This window comes from Clarias gariepinus, chromosome 16 (genome assembly GCF_024256425.1).
Source record: "Clarias gariepinus isolate MV-2021 ecotype Netherlands chromosome 16, CGAR_prim_01v2, whole genome shotgun sequence".
Classification (NCBI taxonomy): Eukaryota; Metazoa; Chordata; class Actinopteri; order Siluriformes; family Clariidae; genus Clarias; species Clarias gariepinus.
This window is the reverse complement of record NC_071115.1, coordinates 3,013,280-3,033,568: the sequence shown is the minus strand read 5'-3', so window position 1 is coordinate 3,033,568 and position 20,289 is coordinate 3,013,280. Positions and strand designations below refer to the sequence as shown.

Here is a 20,289-nt window from a genome sequence, read left to right as displayed (position 1 = left end):
GAATAAAAACAGCCATCTGTAACTAAAAGTCATTGCTAAATTTCTTGTGTTATGTGTTTTTTTTTCTGTAGGGCCCTATCATCCTGTTTCTTACTGTAATTGGTCAAGGTTAATCCGTTACTTGGTTATTGAGGCAGAGCCCCAAATACAAGAGTTACAGGCTTTTTAGGTAAACTACTTAGGATGACTTAACATAAAACACAAAACACAGGAAAAAATTCAGAAATGAGACACAGAATTACTCCAGCAATTTGCTTGTGGCAATGCTAGCGGCAATAAAAATGGTTGTGGCAAAGAAAATGCTAGCAGGAATCACAAAAACCATAATGGCAAACCTGGCTTTGTAAGCAGTTCCGGCTTTATCATTACTAGAAGATATTTGAGCTGCCCATTACATACTAAGTCTATTTCTTAATGTGGGCACATTTTTAGTTGGTCATGATGTAAGTGGTTCTTTGTTCTTGCCCTGCAAAGAGTTGGTGCCACCATGGAACTGGGTTTTCTGTTAGAGGGCCAGTGCTTTGGCTGTCTAAAAACAAATAACTGTTTTGATTGGGGTATTTGTGGACAAGTGTATGGAAGGCAATGGAGGCATAAAATTGCAACAAGGAGTAACAAAAAAAAACAAAAAAACTGGATTACAGTTTCATAAAATGGTGGCTTAGTGGTTAGCACTGTCACCTTGCACTTTCAGGGTCTGGGTTCAATTCCCACCTGGGGTCTGTGTGCATGGAGTTTGCATGTTCTCCCTGAGCTTGGTGGCCATGTAATTGTGGTCAGTGGACATTTTGAAATCCTTCCATTGATTTTGTGCTTAGAAGGAAGATGTCCTATAAGGCTTAGGGCTTGTTGGCCAATAATGTTCTGTTCTCATGACTTTCGGGAGAGTTATCACAACTAGAAAAAGTGGTTTAAGTAAACAATGATAATGCAAACTGTCACCAAGCACAAACACCAAAATTTCAACAAAAGGACTGCATTTGGTTGACCACCAAAGACTAAAGAAACACCCAAAAGTGTAAGAAACTAAACATCAGACGCTGCCAGGTCAGCCTCAGAATAACAAAAAAACTTCTGTTACCAGAACACATTGCAGTTTACAAATGTAGCCACCACTTCCCATAACCTATGGACGTTTTCACATTTATAGTTACTATGATGCCATAGCGTCGCAACTACTGTATGGCTGTCCCATTATGAAGGTTCCTTCAAATGAGGCCTACTTTCCCCTGACAACAAAAAATGAAACACATATACTTCTTGGCTATTTGTGAGACACGGAAGTGACTGGAAGAGACTATGGCTGACACAGGGCCCTCCAACATAAAATAAATAAATAAAATATGTAATGTAAAAATATAAACTAAACACAGTAAAATGATATATAATATAAATTAAATAATGGGATTTATGAAAAATTCGCTATCTAAGAGAGAGGTTTTCATAAAATTTTAATTAAGTGTTGTAAGTATGTTAACCAATAGCAGCCTGCATCTGACCTGTATGCCACAACCTTTTGTTTTGGTACCACAATGTGATTTAATAGATAATTTATACTTTATATGACATTAAAGCAAGATTAAGGGCAATAACAGCTGGTAACACAGTAAGTTGTCTATAGACCAGACTACAGTTTCATTTAAGTTCGATCAGGCCACACGTCTACAAAGACCACATAGACCACATCCTTCCAATGATGTGGCCTACGAAATAATACACACCCATTGACTCAAAATCAGCATTTTATTCCACCCACATGCAGGGCTCACTAAATAATTTGATAAGATTAAAAGTTGTCAAAATCATATGGTTTGACCTTCATGACTATATCTTAACTTTTAATTAATGATTAAATAATTAAATAACATGGTCAATTTAAAAATTTAATTTCAATTGTTTTACCTTAATCATCAAAATACTTCTTTTCATATTACAGGGTTCTTGCCTCCTGTACAGTCCCAAAGAAACTGGCTTAAACAACTCATCACTGTCTGACACTTTAAAGTCTTTATGTTGTGGTTGTTTTTCTGACACTTTTCTGAAAGATGGTGATACTATAGTGCATCACCAGAGGCAACTTGAGGAAGTGACATTTCTGATGCCTTATACAGTGCAGTCTGTGTGCTGTAACAAGTTTATATAACTATCATGGTTCCTTAAACTTTATGTATTTACAACACAACATATACTTTGTAAAGTAATTTTATAAAAATCGTCTGCAGAGATATAAAGGGTCTTATAATTATGTTCATATAATTTAGCTTAATACCAGTCATTCCTTGGCATGGACATGAAAATTATGGCATGAAGCTTCCTTGTAAAAATGATTCATCGTACATTAGTTCCATTTTTTAAAAATTATAATTATATATCCACAAGTGCTGATTAAGCTAACTTTAGCTAATTTGACCTTATTTTCATGAATGTAAACTAGATAAAGTAGACATGATATTTACTGTACATTGTATGCAGTCACAAAGACAGGAAATGGTGAAAAAAAACTCCACCTCTTTAGATAAATAGAAATATACCAGCAGCCACGTGACAAGGAAGTGGACACTTTAAGACCAACTGTAAAGGCTGTCTCAAGAATCGGGATGCTGAAATTCAGTTTAATTTTTGGTAAATTCAACATTTTTATTGATATATTTTGCTTATTTTTAATATTAAGAACAAAGCTGAAGAAACATCAATATACATTTAATATCTAATAGTAAGAATAATCTTAATAATAATAATGATAATAACCTGCTTTTGCTAGTAGATTTCTGATGCATAATTTAAAATAGATTTATTTATGAAAATGTGGTTTGTTTAATGAAATATGCACTTATTAAGAGTAAAAAGTAATAATTACCTAATGTACAATGTTAAATTTTAAATGCTTACTTTATTTTACTCTCCAGAGAAAGACACTTGCAGTGCATATTTAATTAAATTATATAAACTTTTATATAAACATATTATATACATTTTAATACAATATTCTTAGAAATGTTAAGTTGATATCTTTCTTATTATGAATATGGAATGTCATATAGCTAAAAAAAATTCTTATTCTGTACCTGACATCATACAGTATACAGTTATGTTCAAAATAATAGCAGTCCAACATAAGTAACAGGATTATTAATTGTCTTGGGGAGAAATTGTATTTCTTCATGGTAAATAATTTACTTGTAGGTGTAGTGGAGTAATAGAAAACCAACAGACCCAACTGTCTTAATTGGATGCACCTGATTCTGTGTAATTTAATCATTAATTGAAATGGGACGTGTTAAAAATAATAGCAGTGTGGAGGTCAATTGGAGAGGTAAATTATTCTGTGAAAAACACGTGTCAAACAAGTTCCTCTTATTTAAGAATAAATGCAGAAAAGGTTGTCCTGTGCAGAAAATGATAGGCTGCTCTGCTAAAATGATATCAAATGCTTTAAAATGGAGATCAAAACCAGAAAGATGTGGAAGAAAATGGAAAACTACCATTCGAATGGATCGAAGAATAACAAAATTGTCAAAGACTCAGTCAATGATCAGTTCCAGCATGGTCAAAGAACATCTAAAGTTACCTGTGAGTACTGTTACTGTTAGAAAACGACTATGTGAAGCCAAGCTATCAGCAAGAAGTCCCATTGTTAATAAAAAGACGTGTGCTGAAGAGGTTACAGTTTGCCAAAGAACACATTGACTGGCCTAAAGAGAAATGGCGCAATATTTTGTGGACTGATGAAAGCAAGATTGTTCTTTTTGGTCTAGAGGCCGCAGACAGTTTGTCAGGCCCCCAAACACTGAATTTAAGTCACAGTACACTGTGAAGACAGTGAAGCATGGAGGCACAAGCATCATGATATGGGGATGCTTCTCGTACCATGCTGTTGGGTCTATTTATAACATTTCAGGAATCATGGATCAATTTGAATACATTGACGTTATGGAGTGGCCAGCCCAATCCCCAGACCCTAAATCAAACAACCTAAGTTGTGTGACAATAAAAATGCTGTTTCTGAGGCAAAACCAAGAAATGCAGAGGAATTGCAGTGTGTAGTACAATTGTCACAGATGTGAAGCAGTTCTCAGAAACCTGGTTATACAAAAAAAATATTAAATATTTATTCTTTAACTAAATATTAGTTCAAAAAACAGATTTCACTTCAAGCATTTTTGTTTAAACGGTAAATTCATCACTTTGTAAGGATGAATGATGACACTGCTATTTTTTGAACAGACTAATATTTGTTTTTCTTTACTTTCTCCAACCTAATAATCTATTTAGCACATTTTCTTCATGTTATGATTCAGAATAGAACGTGCAGGTTGTCACGTGCATTTGTGCTATTTAAATTAAAAGTTATTATATGGATATGGAGCTTTACTCACTTTTTTTTTAACACACTGCTATTATTTTGAACACAACTGTATATATAAAATTGATTTTAGCGAAAATTTATTTAAAAAAAAAACTATTTATGTTTTTCCACTATAGCTAAACAAAGCACAGAAAGACTACTAAGTGGATAGTGGGGGGAAAAAAGTCAAGAAGTTTATAAAAATTAATAATAATACTAATGAATTATTACTATTATTATTATTATTATTTTATTTCTTGCATTTCTTTTATTATTATCTTTTTTTGCAATCTTGTGTAGGCTGAAAGAAAAGTACAAAGTGCTGTGTTTGTTCTGCAGGCCTTGAGGTCAAGTAATATGACCAATAGCAAAGTCTGAGCATAATATACTGTAGAAGATAAGCCATGTTGTCCCTTGTGTTAAAATTATTTCATTTTAAAAACCAAAGACGGTTTTTAAACAGATGTTAAAGATTACTGTCTTAATACCACAGTTCAAGTTCAAAGCTTAAATTTAATTATGGCAGCGATGTGCACTACTACGTTTTCTTCTAAAGATGTCAGTAGACGCACCAACATTAGTGCTATGATATGATTATTATTTTTATGTGCAAATCTTTTTCATGTTGAAGTGTGTTAATTTGTCAAGCCCCTCTGTATACATAATACACTGATCTATTATTTAATATTAGTAACACAACAACTTGGGCCTGTGACAGTTAAATCCTATTTTAAGTTGTTTTAAGAGACAAGATGTGCAAAACATTGCACATCTCATCATGCGTCACCTTTTTTGCTTCTCAGCTCATGTCTCTGCCCTTCCCACACAGAAAAATACCAATAAATAACCTTCATAATGATCCACAAGTAAAAAAAATTATGTAAGGCATTAAGCATTAATTTTTTTTCAGCAGCAGGTGATGCTCCACCAAGCACCACTGCCACAGTATGCAGGCTGCAAAACATACTGTAGTTTAAACAGCATTGTGCAGGAGAATCACAAAGCATTCGACCCAGCATATTCAATCATACCCAAGTGTTTTAATTATGGTGTTTAAATATTTGTGGAAATCAGAACAGGTAGTTACTATACATTTATAGGGCCGTAAGCAAAATTAGTCTTAAGGGCTCCTTCTACTGTACCTCTTTCTACTGAAACACAGTAACACATGGCATTAAAATCATCCATCCTATAAAACAGTTTGCTCCATCAGTGAATAACTAGAACAGTACAAAGCAAAATGGGGTATAAATAATAATAATAATAATAATAATAATTGAACTAACACTATATAGACAAAGAATATGCATACACAAATAATATACTAACAGTATGTATTGATTATATAGATGATAGATATAAGTGAACGATGTATATGATGTCATTCTTGGACCACAGATGAATATAAGGTGCCTAAAATAATAACAAAAAATATTTTATGTCTTTATGAACAAGTGAACCCTTGGAATTAATACCTGCATGATGATCGCAGTGCCTTTTTTTTACATTAGATGTAGTGCTGTGTGTTCTTTCCAAATAGTCCAATCTTAGTTTCATCAGTGCACGAAACATTTTGTCAATACCACTGTGGAGTGTCAATGTGCAAACATTAGGCATGCAGCAATGTTCTTCTTAGTAAGCAGATGCTTCCTTTTGTGGTGTCCTGCCATGGACACCCCTACTTATTAAATGTCTAAATTTGCTTGCTTCTTTTGGAACCGTTTCCAGCTTTATGTCAATCAACAATTCTTGAGCATAGGTCCACTGAAATGCAGAAAACCAAATTTTTCTGCATTATTCCAAAAATTCCAAAAAGTTCACATACACTTTTTTGCCACTGTATCTTCAGCTTCTAAAGTTTGTGTTCCCATTATAACATGATCATTTTTAACACTAGCACTAAGCACACCAGCCATGTGCAGTTAAAATATGTACAGGATATAGTCTGATAAAAGTAATTTTTGAGGCATTAACAGTAATTATTTATTTTAAAGTTCTATATGTCTGCACATTCTTGCAAGCTTGGAATGTTTTAAATGAAGAAGGCCTTAGTTGCCATTTTTTGAAGCTTCCACCACACTACATGAGAACACCTTCAATGAGACACAGACTGGGTAGACTAATAAGTGTCTTGGTATAAAATTATATTCAGCTATGAGGATGCCATCACATCCAGATTGTCTCCACTGATTCTAGACGTGGTTGAACAAGAATGCATATTCATGTAACACACACATGAATCTTATGTTAACCTTTTAAAGATTCATTTAAAACTTATAATAATAACAAATAATAATTATAAATAATAACAGTAAAAAAGACAATACAGTTTCACTTTCTTTTTTCGGGTCCTGTAAGTTAAATCCTCTTTATCCCCTAAAAATATGAACATGACACAACATGTCCAGTGACAGTCACCTCAATGTGTGATGGAGGGACTTTTTTATTTTTCCCTTGGTGCACAGTTTGCGTAGTAAATGAATGGGACGAATTGGCTATGATTACAATAACACTGTTGTTTCTGACTGTATTGCATGTACAATATAATACATTAAAATATAGGCTGTGAGGGTTCACCACTTAAAGGGCACTGGGTTCCCAGAGTTGGTCAGGTGATGAGGGAGCTCATCTGAACTGAGGTAGCTCATTAGTTTCTTTATAAATAGTTCTTTGTTCTGGGAAACTGGGTCGAGCATTAATAGCATGACATAACTATATAATAATAATAGTTATGTCATGTGGGCTTTTGGTTTGGTTTGGTTTGAATGATGTTATGTAAACTCTGTGTGGGAGGGCTCAAGGTTTTGTTATGTTTCTGTTCATTTTGCTTATGTGTTGTGGAGCTGTTCTGATAAAGCTTGTGTTGTTTGTCTCAAGGTTTGTGTAAGTACTGTTCTGTTTGTCTCCAGTGTCTGTTTGCCTCTTGTTTAGTTCTGTTTATCTTTGGGTTCCTGTATGTTTGGGTCCCTGTATGTTTAGCCGCTAGTATGGATTAGCCGCTTCTTGTGTGTCCACATGTAGGTTCGGTTACTAACCAGGGGCCGGTTTCTAGATAACGCACACTCTTCGCGCGCTAAGAAGACTCTTAAGATATATCTTACGTAAAGTGATAACTTTTCTAAGTCGCTGCCTCTTACGTCCGATGTTACAAGGCGCTGTCCACAGTGAAGGCTCTGAATTAGCAGACATCGATTGCTCAGGAATCGATTTTTGACTCCTTTTGCATGACAGCGTTAAGAAAGACGGCACTTTCTATGCAAATTAAACATTGCACTAAATTCTTCCAATAACGTTTATTTCGACATGGGTTAACTTATCAATAGCATGCCATAATAGACAAATACATAAATTACATCACCAAACTATTTTCATGTTACCTGTTGTGGCAGTGAAACGAACCAGGTTTACAATAGTAGTTGAATGTGAAGCATGCCAGTGGTTGAGGTTGTATATTCGCACTTAAGGAATAAATACAGTGAGATGCCAGAGTAGAGGTTTAATACCCCATCTCACCTACGCAGTTTCGCGCAGGGGGCGTAGGTACGGTTCATCATGATTCAAAGCGAGTTTTTGTCATGTTTAATTAAAATTTTTATTTTTTTCGTTGAAAGATGGAAACATAATCACAGCGCAAAAACTCACGGTGAATCATGATGAACCCTACTTACGGCCACCGCGCGAAACTGCGTAGGTGAGATAGGGGTATAACACCGCATCTCACAACGAGTCAAACCGCATAGGTGGGATAGGGGTACTAAGCATTACAACCATGCAGAAATACAGTATAAGTGGATGCGGGGTTTAAAACTCCCAAGTTTATTTTCTCATTTAACTAAATCAAATTTCATCATAAAATAAAATGTGTCAAAAGAAAAGTCCATTCAGTCATGAATAATGGCTATTGATCAATGAAACATATTTTAAACGAAAAGCAGCAAGCAGCTGGCTATCGGGATGTAGAGCTTAAGTACGACGCATTGGACTGGCAAGCGCAGGTCTGAGAGGTCAAGAAGCTCCATAATCTGTTGCTTTGGACGGCAAAACCGTTTTTTTTTAAATAGCCACCTTAGGCAAAATATAAAAAGGGCTGAAGTTTTGCCTAAAGGAAAAATTTACATGAACCACACGCCTCCGCGGATGGCGCCGTCTTCAGTTTAGCACAACAACACGCTGTATCGCTGCCAAATTGTTTGCCACCTGTTCAATATTAAAAGTGATTGCCAATTTTAATGCATTAGTCACATGATGAAATAGGCTAATTAAAAGTCACTCTATTAGTTCTGATATCAAATAAAATAAAATTCTTAAACAGGCCTATACCATAATTAATACGACTTTGATAACGTGCCATACTGTGCTTGCATACACGGCTGATTTATAAAAACTGCTGCTCAGTGGCGGTGACTAGCATCTTGAGCTGAAACTACGCTAAGAATGAGTTAAGGTTGGTCCAGACCAACCTTACAAACGTGTGACTTACCTAAGAGATACTTAGCGTACAAACATTTCGGGAAATGCGCCATAACGTTAAGAGAGAGGTTAAGGTACAACTTAGGAACTACTTAGCAATAAGAAGGTTTCGAGAAACCGGGCCCAGATTAGTTACTAACCTGGTTAGGCCATCTTGCATTTCGACAATAACCAAATTAGATCCTAACCCGACCAGTTAGTCTTGTCGCTGGTTCCCGTTCTTCGTACGTCGCTAACTCAGTTAGCTGGATTTGATTGTTGTGGATTAGTCCTGATCTTGGATTGTTTCGTTCTTCGATGCGCATCTTGCATTTGCTGTCATAGCAACAGGTCTGTAAGCTTAAACCTGCTCGGAAGCAGGTTTATTTAATGTAAACAGGATTTAGGCTGCGCTCCTGGCGGGTTATGATTGGTTGAAATGGCAAGGTCACATCTGATTGGTTAAAGAGCACGACTAACATGGTCTGACTCACGAGGGAAAAGTATCTTGCATATATATCGCTATCAAATAATATATTAGAACATAAATATTGTGTTACTATTACTATTATGATGAAGCCTAGGCACGAGACAGCCATCAAGACCATTAATACAAATTTTTGTATAATGTTTATTTTGTAACACATTTATTTGTGTTTTGTAACACATTTATTTATTGTTTGTCATGAATATGCAAATAAATATTTATATACTGTATAATAAAATATGTTTTATAATGAAAAATTGGACTAAACTAATTTTATTATAAAATAAACAATATAAAAGTATACATGTTGTATTTAAAAAAATATTTATATTAACATTTTTTCAGGTACAACATATATATTTTTATATTACTTATTTTTATTTTATCGTCTTTAAATTATGTAATTTGTAATTTCTAAACCATTAACCTATGAATTTATGTTCTAATATATTATTTGATAGCGATTATGTAGGGGGGGGCAATCCATGGCAGGGGGCATTTCAGCGCATAACACATGTTAGAAAAAAAAATTGAGCTCGCTCTTTTGCCATTTCGTCAACCAATTAAAGGGGTGTTTTAACTGTCGATGCATATCGCCTTTTACACCAACACATGAACGCGCAATAATCCTAAACAACTCAATCCAGCCATACTAATAATTAACAATAGACGTGCTCGAAGAACCAACTTACCCAGATCGTAATTAGCATGATGATTTCATCTTAGATGTGTCAAATCATCTCAAATGTGTCAAGCGACGTATGAAAAACAGACCACTGGTATGTCTTGTTTCTAGTCTCGTCTTGTCCCTTGGTATTCTTGTTTTGCTTTAGATTTAACTCCACGTGTGTTTGTCCTGCTTTACAGCCTTTGTCCCACTCTAGGTTCTAAATTATAGTTTAAGTTCTTTGTTTGTTTAGTTTCTGTATTATTCTATGTTTTGTAAGTTAAGACTTTTTTCTAAGCCCATGGCAGTAACATCAGCCTATTCCATCTAATTCATGACATGGGCGAAATTTATTTTCTGTTAAATTTAAAATTATTACAGAGAAGACAGCTTTGAGTTTTTACATCATTGATTTAATGAAATGCCTCCTCATTATTTTCTCTCTGTAGTCAGTGTTCTGCAAGCTTCTTTGCTGGCTGGTAAGTAAACTTTTTCATTTGAAATGTGATGATGTAAATCTTTAGGTGCCCTAAACTACATCCATTAAAAGGTGCATTAGAATTAGTCAGTTAGTTAATATTAGGTGATTAACTGTGAAGTATTGCTTGTGTAAAGCTGCTTTACAACAATGTCAATTGTTTAAAGCGATATACAAATAAAATTTTATTTTAATTGAAAAGTATTGTACTTGCAGTAATTGTTCAAAGTTTTTTTTACAAGTAGTAATTACAAACCTGTTGCTAAGTCTGTGTCTAATTTAAGTCCAAAGATAGCTTTTTGGCTCTCTTTTTGTCACAAGGGTGCGGTAATACTCTGCTGCTCCGATACTCTGGATAACTTCACGCTCAAATGTCCCATCATGAGGTTTTCATAAACCTCATAAGACCCAAAGATCCTTCATGTGGGGTAATGACTCACTGCCTACCTGGTGTGGAGAATACATCTAACTTAAGTGATGTAAAAAAAAAAAAAAAATTATATATATATATATATATATATATATATAAAATTTAATTTTTTATTTATGTTTGAAAACAACATAAAAAACACTTTAGTTAAACTCATAATCAACTCTTAGGTTAGACTTAAGTTAGACAACACATAAGTTAGTCCACTTATACAGTATTGTTCTATTTTTTAGGTAATTTTTACAAGGGAGACTTTTAGTCCAATTATAGTCAAACATAATAAACAGTGTGGTTTTATTTTGAACACTTAATAAGTTTGAAAAGAGGAAGTAGTTCTGAGAGTTCACAGAAGCTGAGTTTCTGTTAAAAGTCTAGCTGAACTGTGGTGGCTGTGGTTTGTCTTTCAGTTTATCCACATCACAATTGCACCATTATTTTGTACTTTTTTTTTTTTTTTTACAATCATTTAATCTTTTAATTAGGACCAATATCACTGGACCATGACTGGTTATCATGTACAGATTTAAAAATATATATTTTTGCCACATTTGCTTTATTAAAGTTTAATATAATATTAAAATACTGTATACAAATGTAATTTATTTACTGTATGTATGTCCAAGCATGCACTTATGGGAGATTGTACTGTACAACATTTGCTTGATTTTTTATGCAATCGTTTTAAGGAACACTATTGTCAATGCAAATTACATAAATGAAGATCTCTTAAACAATTGGTAAAATTGCATGGTGATAATGTAACAATAAAAAAACAGAGCTACTGTATGTTTAAAAGTAAAAGTAAGAGCATTTTCACACGCACACAATGTGATGAGAAATGAAAAAGTTACTGTAAGTGTGGTGAGACTAATCAGAACAAAGTCTTGAATCTCTCTAGGGAGCACTTGGAATTGGAACAAAGGCCATGCGGTCTGATAAGTCCAGATTGGCCCTATTCCACAGTGATGAGCATCAGGGTAAGCAGGGATGTTGGTGCGTTAGTATCTGGCGTTGATTCAGTTGCTTAGGTCTAGACTCAGCAACGTTGTGTGGCAATACAATTAAGTCAACTGAGAACCTGAATGTAATGAATCACATTAAAAATGTTTCTCTTCCCTGGTGGCCCGGCCATATTGTGAAAAAGTGATTCTTGGAGAATAGGAAATCATATACCCAACTGAACTGGCCACCACATTGTGTGCTGTAATCAAAGCTAAAGTTTTAAATTAAACAAATTAGGTTATGCAACCTTTTTTTTGGCTAGGCAGTGTAAGTTCACCATGGAACCAGACAATTTGGAGCTTTATAGATCAATAGTAGTATTTTAAAATCAGTGCAAACAATTAACTGGGAGCCAATGATGTATGGATAAGATAATAGGAGTAATATGCTCACATCTTCTAGTTAGGACTCTGGCTGCTGCACTAACTGGTGCTTGTTTATACATTTAGTTAAACATCCAGATACTTTATGGCATTACAATAATCCAACCTACAGTAGAGGTGACAAAAGCATGGACTAGTCTTTTTTTGTCATGTAGTGACATTATTTATTATTTTGGCAATATTTTTGAGATGAAAGAAGGTACCCATTTAATATCTACATGACCTTCAAATAAATGACTAGAATCTACACACCAATGTCACACTTTAAACACTTGATTAAACAAATACTGTAGGCCATTCAAATACTGTATACGTTCATACTATAGATTGGGTTTGCGCAATAACTGACAGGTTTAAATGTATTTATTTGTGTATATTATTTATACACAGCCATACAGAGTATGATAAGCTGTGAAATGTTTATACTAAGGCCTATGACCTATGAAAGATTTATCTGTGAGAAATAAATTGCACAGGAGGAATTAGAATGATTAAGTGCCAGTAAGCCTTCCTTTTTTTGTGAACAATTTGCAGCGTGTAAACAAGAACAAAAAAAGTGCAATGTATCAGGATGTGTGAAATGTATAAGCAATGTGTAAATATGAAACGTGATGAGTAGTGTGCTGAGAACTGTGCTACATCATCACTTTGAAGTGTTAGAAAAAATGTAGTGGGAGCGTACATTACATTTACATATTTGGCAGACGTTCTTATCCAGAGCGACTTACATTTTTATCTCATTACACATCTGAGCAGTTGAGGGTTAAGGGCCTTGCTCAAGGGCCCAACAGTGGCAACTTGGTGGTTGTGGGGTTTGAACCTGGGATCTTCCGAGCCGTAGTCCAATGCCTTAACCACTAAGCTACCCCTGCTCTGTGTGTATTCAGTAAAAACAAAAAACAAAACAAAACAAACAAACAAAAACATCCAATTGATTATTTTCCTCTTAGTCTCTCTGTGTTGGCCTTCAGGGAGTGGAAGCTCTTTCCTGACCTGGACTTGGTTCAGCACCACTTGGTGTGGATCGAGTGCAGGTCATGGAGCTCAGTGCGCATGATGCGTTCATCTGACCAACCTACCCGCTGTAGAGCTTGTCTGTCCTGCATGATACTGTTCCCAAACCAGGTTGTGATGTTTCTTGTCAGGATGATCTTTTTGGTGTAAAAGTAAAAGTTCCTAAACAACTCCGAGGGTAGTCTAAACTCATGGAGGATAGTCTAAGCATCTGAAGTCATATACAGTGCTGTGAAAAACTATTTGCCCCCTTCCTGATTTCTTATTCTTTTGCATGTTTGACACATGTAAATGTTTCTGCTCATCAAAAACGTTAACTATTAGTCAAAGATAACATAATTGAACACAAAATGCAGTTTTTAAATGAAGGTTTACGTTATTAAGGGAGAAAAAAAACTCCAAATCTACATGGCCCTGTGTGAAAAAGTGATTGCCCCCCTTGTTAAAAAATAACTTAACTGTGGTTTATTAGACCTGAGTTCAATTTCTGTAGTCACCCCCAGGCCTGATTACTGCCACACCTGTTTCAATCAAGAAATCACTTAAATAGGAGCTACCTGACACAGAGAAGTGGACCAAAAGCACCTCAAAAGCTAGACATCATGCCAAGATCCAAAAAAATTCAGGAACAAATGAGAACAAAAGTAATTGAGATCTATCAGTCTGGTAAAGGTTATAAAGCCATTTCTAAAGCTTTGGGACTCCAGCGAACCACAGTGAGAGCCATTATCCACAAATGTCAAAAACATGTAACAGTGGTGAACCTTCCCAGGAGTGGCCGGCCGACCAAAATTACCCCAAAAGCGCAGAGACAACTCATCCGAGAGGCCACAAAAGACCCCAGGACAACATCTAAAGAACTGCAGGCCTCACTTGCCTCAATTAAAGTCAGTGTTCACGACTCCACCATAAGAAAGAGACTGGGCAAAAACGGCCTGCATAGCAGATTTCCAAAGCGCAAACCACTTTTAAGCAAAAAGAACATTAAGGCTCGTCTCAATTTTGTTAAAAAAACATCTCAATGATTGCCAAGACTTTTGGAAAAATACCTTGCGGACCGACGAGACAAAAGTTGAACTTTTTGGAAGGTGCGTGTCCCGTTACATCTGGCGTAAAAGTAACACAGCATTTCAGAAAAAGAACATCATACCAACAGTAAAATATGGTGGTGGTAGTGTGATGGTCTGGGGTTGTTTTGCTGCGTCAGGACCTGGAAGGCTTGCTGTAATAGATGGAACCATGAATTCTACTGTCTACCAAAAAATCCTGAAGGAGAATATCCGGCCATCTGTTCGTCAACTCAAGCTGAAGCGATCTTGGGTGCTGCAGCAGGACAATGACCCAAAACACACCAGCAAATCCACCTCTGATGGCTGAAGAAAAACAAAATGAAGACTTTGGAGTGTCCTAGTCAAAGTCCTGACCTGAATCCTATTGAGATGTTGTGGCATGACCTTAAAAAGGCGGTTCATGCTAGAAAACCCTCAAATAAAGCTGAATTACAACAATTCTGCAAAGATGAGTGGGCCAAAATTCCTCCAGAGCGCTGTAAAAGACTCGTTGCAAGTTATCGCAAACGCTTGATTGCAGTTATTGCTGCTAAGGGTGGCCCAACCAGTTATTAGGTTCAGGGGGCAATTACTTTTTTACACAGGGCCATGTAGGTTTGGATTTTTTTTCTACCTAAATAATAAAAACCATCATTTAAAAACTGCATTTTGTGTTTACTTGTGTTATCTTTGACTAATAGTTAAATGTGTTTGATGATCAGAAACATTTTGTGTGACAAACATGCAAAAGAATAAGAAATCAGGATGGGGGCAAATAGTTTTTCACACCACTGTAGATGCTGCCAGGCCTTTCATCACAGTGACAGGACCATGCAAGCTGTCCACTCTCTCCACTGGGGTCTCACTGATGATATCTCGTTGATAACATTCAGGACGAAGTTGTTGTCTCCAGCACCAGGTTTTTAGGTTTCTAATCTCCTCCAGGTAGGCCGTCTCATTATTACAACAAATAAGCAGGACAGATGAGCTCTATAGAGGGTGGTGCGATCAGCTGTGTTCAACAGCATTTTAACACAATTCCCCTTCCTAGTGTCTAAGTAGGTTAGTGTTGTGTGAAGAAGGTGTGAAATGACATCATTGGTCAATGAATGCCAAGCAAACTGTAATGGGTCCAGAGGTCAGGGCTACAGGGAGTTGAGCACGGTCCTGGCTTGCCATTAGACATAGTGAAGAGAATTTCTGTACCGAGATTTTTTAATTTTTTTTTTTTTTTTTTACCAACTGTGTTTAAGTGTTGTGCGCTGCTTTCATAACCTGGTTGTAAACCATCATGCTCACTCAGCCACCCGGTTTCAAGGAAATTGTTTGCCACATCACATGGGTTTGAAGACCTCACTCCCCAGCCTCAATGATGTAGTTGTGCTGGAAATGGAAAAATATAAATAAAGAAGTTGCACACAGTGTTCACTCTCCAAAATTTTTATGCGGAGCGCATTTAGAAAAAAAATGTCAACAATACAACAAACACTGGTTTACACCCATCACTCTTTCCTCCTAGTGTTGTCCATTATCAACCCCCTTTTTTTTTTTAGTTCACAAGGTCCATAAACTGTATTTCTGTAAACAAATGTGTAACTTGGCAGATGGTAGTCATTTTTATTTTCTCGAAGTTAAGAAAGAAGAGAACAGCATGTGTTTCATTGTCACTTCATCTTACTGACAAAGAAAATTTTTTTTTACACCAGTTAGTACAAACAACAATTTCTTTTATACAGTCTGTTTACTGTTCACACAGAACATATTCAGAGAACAGTCTATACTTAACTGATGATACCAATAACACAACTCTGATAACCATTTAAATAATTAGATTTGAATATAATTCAAAACAGACCACAGCACACAGTGTTCAGTGTCTAACGTCATTATGCGAAATGAACTAGCAATTTGACATATGACACTGAAGATATGTACCTTAAATTGGTCAGGAGGGGCCTGCAATCACGTGATTGATTTGCTTGGCACTTTAATTGGTTCAAGTCAAGGCTGGCTCAAATGGAGTCTCACTGTTATGAAACATTTTATATGATTTATTTTTTAAATTCATAAATTAAAACCTAAACCATTTTTTTTTTGCATTTCACAATGAGCTTTACATTTACTTCTAATGCCTAATAACATCTAATATATGAAGAAGAAAAATGCACACAAAAAAACTTTTGTTTTATATTAATTACCTCAATCTAGTGATCCTTTATCACTCTTTTTTATTGTGTTTTAATCATTTAATTTGTGTACTAAATTCTTAACACAGACTGTTGAATTTGTATATTCTGTTCAAAGATTCCAAGAAGTAGCTAGTAGTAGTTAGTTGTATTCATGTTTAAAGAAAGAAAAATAAGGACTTCCCAATTTGATCTTTACTTTTCTTTTCTGTTCTAGTTCTTTACTTAATTTTCAATGATTCAGAGATGGTGATTATGTGCATAAACTCTCTCTTTAAACAGTGTCTTTTCAAACAACACACACACACACACACACAACTGACACATGACTGCATGTCCATATTAATTACACTGCTTGCAATATAAGGGGATATTTATTATATAAAATTTGTCCACCAGATGGAAGTACAATGTGCTTATCCAATGAAGCTTCATGAAATAAACATTTGGTGAAACTACTGGCTGGGAAGCCTCGACACCTAAATTAGACTTAATCTCAGCATCACTAGAATAAACATGCCATGGCGCAAGCTCCCTATCGTGTCTACCTTAAAGAAAACTTATTCAGTCACAGATCTGTTCATCATTTGCTTAAGAGACATTACTCGTCAACCACCAAACTTATTCTTTTTTCTTACATTACCTCATATTTTGTACAGAATATTTTAATTATGTTGTTTTTGCCTATTCTTGTCTATCTCATTAAAAATTTAGGTACAGATCTTTCAGTTGAATCCTATCTCCAATTGAGATTTTACACACCTAAAATTTTAGGTTACTACACTGATACCTCCACCTGGATTCCTCCCAGCTTCCAGGACTGTTTACAGTTTTGAGCACATACAATAACATGATATAAGCAAAAGATGCTTTTCTACATTAAATAAAGGTTTATAAGTAACACAACTGGAGGTTTTACTGAGCATGCTAGAGAATATGCTAGAGTTCTTCTGGTAATTTTGTCACACTTGCTCCTTTCTATTGACTGTAGGTCAGTACACATCCTCAAGAGCCTTTACATCATCCATGAACAGCTCCTTGAACACCACTGTGGGTAAGGAAGATTTTCTGAACATTTTGTCCCAGAACCAAACAATATATGCAGCACTGTTTAGTTTAGTATAGTTCTGTAAAAAAAAAAAAAAAAAAAAAAAAAAATTCAGTAAGACTCGCACTGACTGGCTTTTATATTTAAGATTTTGTGACAAACACTACTTGTCGTTTTATAGTGAACCTGCATCAGCCCAGTATCTCATTCAGTGATGCTGATAAACAGGAAGTGACCCGGGGTTACAGCTTCTTCATCAACTGCTCCACTAAACCTCAGTATCCAGGAGGTTCCTTCCATTTGGCGCTTAATGGATCCAACATTAGGACTCAGCCAGCTGATAACCACTCAGCTGTCTTCCTTTTTCCTAAGGCAGATTTTGTCGATCAGGGAAACTACAGCTGTACTTATGAAGTTAAAGTGTCTTCAAGCTCCTTTAATTCCACTGCCAGTAAATCCCTGTTCATCACTGTGAAAGGTATAGTCAAATAATTTTGTTCTGTTGTTTTGTGTTTTCTGCAGTTAGGTTTGAAAAGCTTAATGATGATGGTGATGATGTGTCTCTCTTAGCATCTCTGATTCCCTACATTAGTGCTGGAGGAACAGCAGGACTGCTTCTCATCTTAGTTTTAGTCATTATTTTGTTTGTGAAGAAAAGAAAAAGAGGGAAATTTCAAGTGGAATCAAAAGAGGATACACAGTGTGAGTTGAAAAAGCTATAAGGTTTTTTTTTTTTGTTTTGTTTTTTAAAAACATCCTTTTGAAAATTGAACCATTGCATTTTTTAAGCTGATTAATTTTCTCACAGTAATGCATATTTTTTTATAATAAAAACTTTATTGTTCCCAGATGTAAATTGTTTATTTCTTGGTTACAGTTGCCTACAGTTGTTTTCCAGGAGGAAATAAAAATAGTAATAAATTAGACAAAAACAAAACAAAAAAACAAGCATATATTAAACATAGTTCCATAGACAAATATTGCACATGTGAGGGGAAAAGGAAGAGCTATTGCACAAGTTATATGGGTCAGAAATTGCACTTGAGTGGTATGGCCCAAGCACATTATTAAATAAATATTGCACAGGTAAATTATATGTTTAAATAAGAAATTGATAACTTAAATCGTCCCTCTCTCTCTCTCTCTCTCTCTCTATATATATATATATATATGTATGGACATTTTTCATTAGTTTTTCTGGAAGAAGTGTCTCGTATCAGCACTTTAGTCAGAGGTACAGCTACAACTTTTCGACAAGGGGAAGTCTTCAGAGCAGAGTAGTTTGCAGGGGGGAAATCAGTTACATGATAAGCTGCAATATTTTCTTCTTAATACCTTCAAGGAAGAGAAAGAAGAGAGGCTGGTGAAGTATAACATAGCTGAGAACAGGAACTACTCGTGTTGCAGATTTTTTTTAAGAACAAGGTCTATAAAAGAAAATAAATTTTATTCATTAATGGGTAGAAGGATGATCAGTGGCAAATTACAAAGAATAAGTGAACTACAAGTTTAGGATGTAATCAATGTTGATTTGTTATTTTCCCATAACAACACAGCTCACACATTTATTTCCTAGTATTATTTGTTTATTACAATAATTTTTGTTGTAAACTGAATATATATTTCTGTATAAAAAAATTATTTTTAAATTGTCACGGAATTAATTTGTAGATCCCAGAACCACAAGGAGTCTTCAAGGAGATGCTGAGACAGATGATGATGAAGCTGATTATGAAAATGCTGAAATAACTTTACAACAGATGGAGGATTCAGAGGACTCAGATAATGACTATGTTAATGTTGGTGGTAAACAAAGGAGTGACATGAACAACAGTTATGAGCATGAGGACATTTATGCAAACTGTGTAGCGTAGTGTGGAAAACTACGGAATTATCCAATATCAACAGTCACGAAACAATACCATGGTTAAACTAAATAATTTACCATTGTTAAGATATCCTTGTTGTTAATTATATACGTTATTTATAGCCATAACATTATTACCACTGACAGGTGAAGTGAGTGCCACTGATCATCAGTTATATACAGTACCAGTAAATTGGTGATAGAATCATGGGCACCCAAGACTCACCTCAGAGACCAAAGACCAGCCCATTCAATTGCTGAAAACATCAATGCTAGCCACAATAGAAAAGCACCAGAATAACTGGGGCCAAGCACGAAAAGGGGACCAGGCCACCGATCCAGCCTTCAATCTCCACAGTACTCCACCTGAGGCCCTGTAGAGCCACACCCTAAGAGATGAGCCACCCCCAGGGGGCACAAGGATCTACTATTATGGCTGATTAGTGTAGATGGTTTAATTCATGTAGAACATAAAAACTGTTCTTTTCTTATCAGCCTTTTCCCACTGCTTTAAATACACATTTATTTTACCACTACTTAATCCTAGAATAATTTACAGAATGCTTTTTTTTTTATTATTAAAACTTAAATAGGTGGTGTTTGCACCTCCAGGGTCAGGGTTTGATTTCTAGCTAGACTCAATTACGGCATTTGTGAACATGGAGTTTGCATGTTCGCCCCATGCTTGGGGGGTTTCTTCTGGGTACTCCGGTTTACTCCCACATTCCAAAGACCTGCACGTTAGGCTAACTGGCATTCCCAAATTGCCCAAAGTGTGTGAATGAGTGTGTGTGTGTGTGTGTGTGTGTGTGTGTGCCCTGCGATGGATTGGCACCCTGTCCAGGGTGTACCCCACCTTGTGCCCTTAGTCTCATGGGATAGGC

The 20,289-nt window shown here is 35.6% G+C and overlaps 1 protein-coding gene across 1 annotated transcript; it reads left to right on the top strand.

Moving 5' to 3' along the window:
- The first annotated feature begins 2,567 nt into the window (after window positions 1–2,567).
- Window positions 2,568–19,650, top strand: LOC128544328 (uncharacterized). Its single transcript, XM_053514334.1, has 6 exons — window positions 2,568–2,622; window positions 10,398–10,427; window positions 17,482–17,544; window positions 17,720–18,016; window positions 18,109–18,240; window positions 19,210–19,650. Exons 1-6 carry the CDS (start codon window positions 2,598–2,600, stop codon window positions 19,410–19,412), a joined length of 750 nt encoding a protein of 249 aa, XP_053370309.1. The 5' UTR covers window positions 2,568–2,597; the 3' UTR covers window positions 19,413–19,650.
- The last annotated feature ends 639 nt before the right edge of the window (window positions 19,651–20,289 follow it).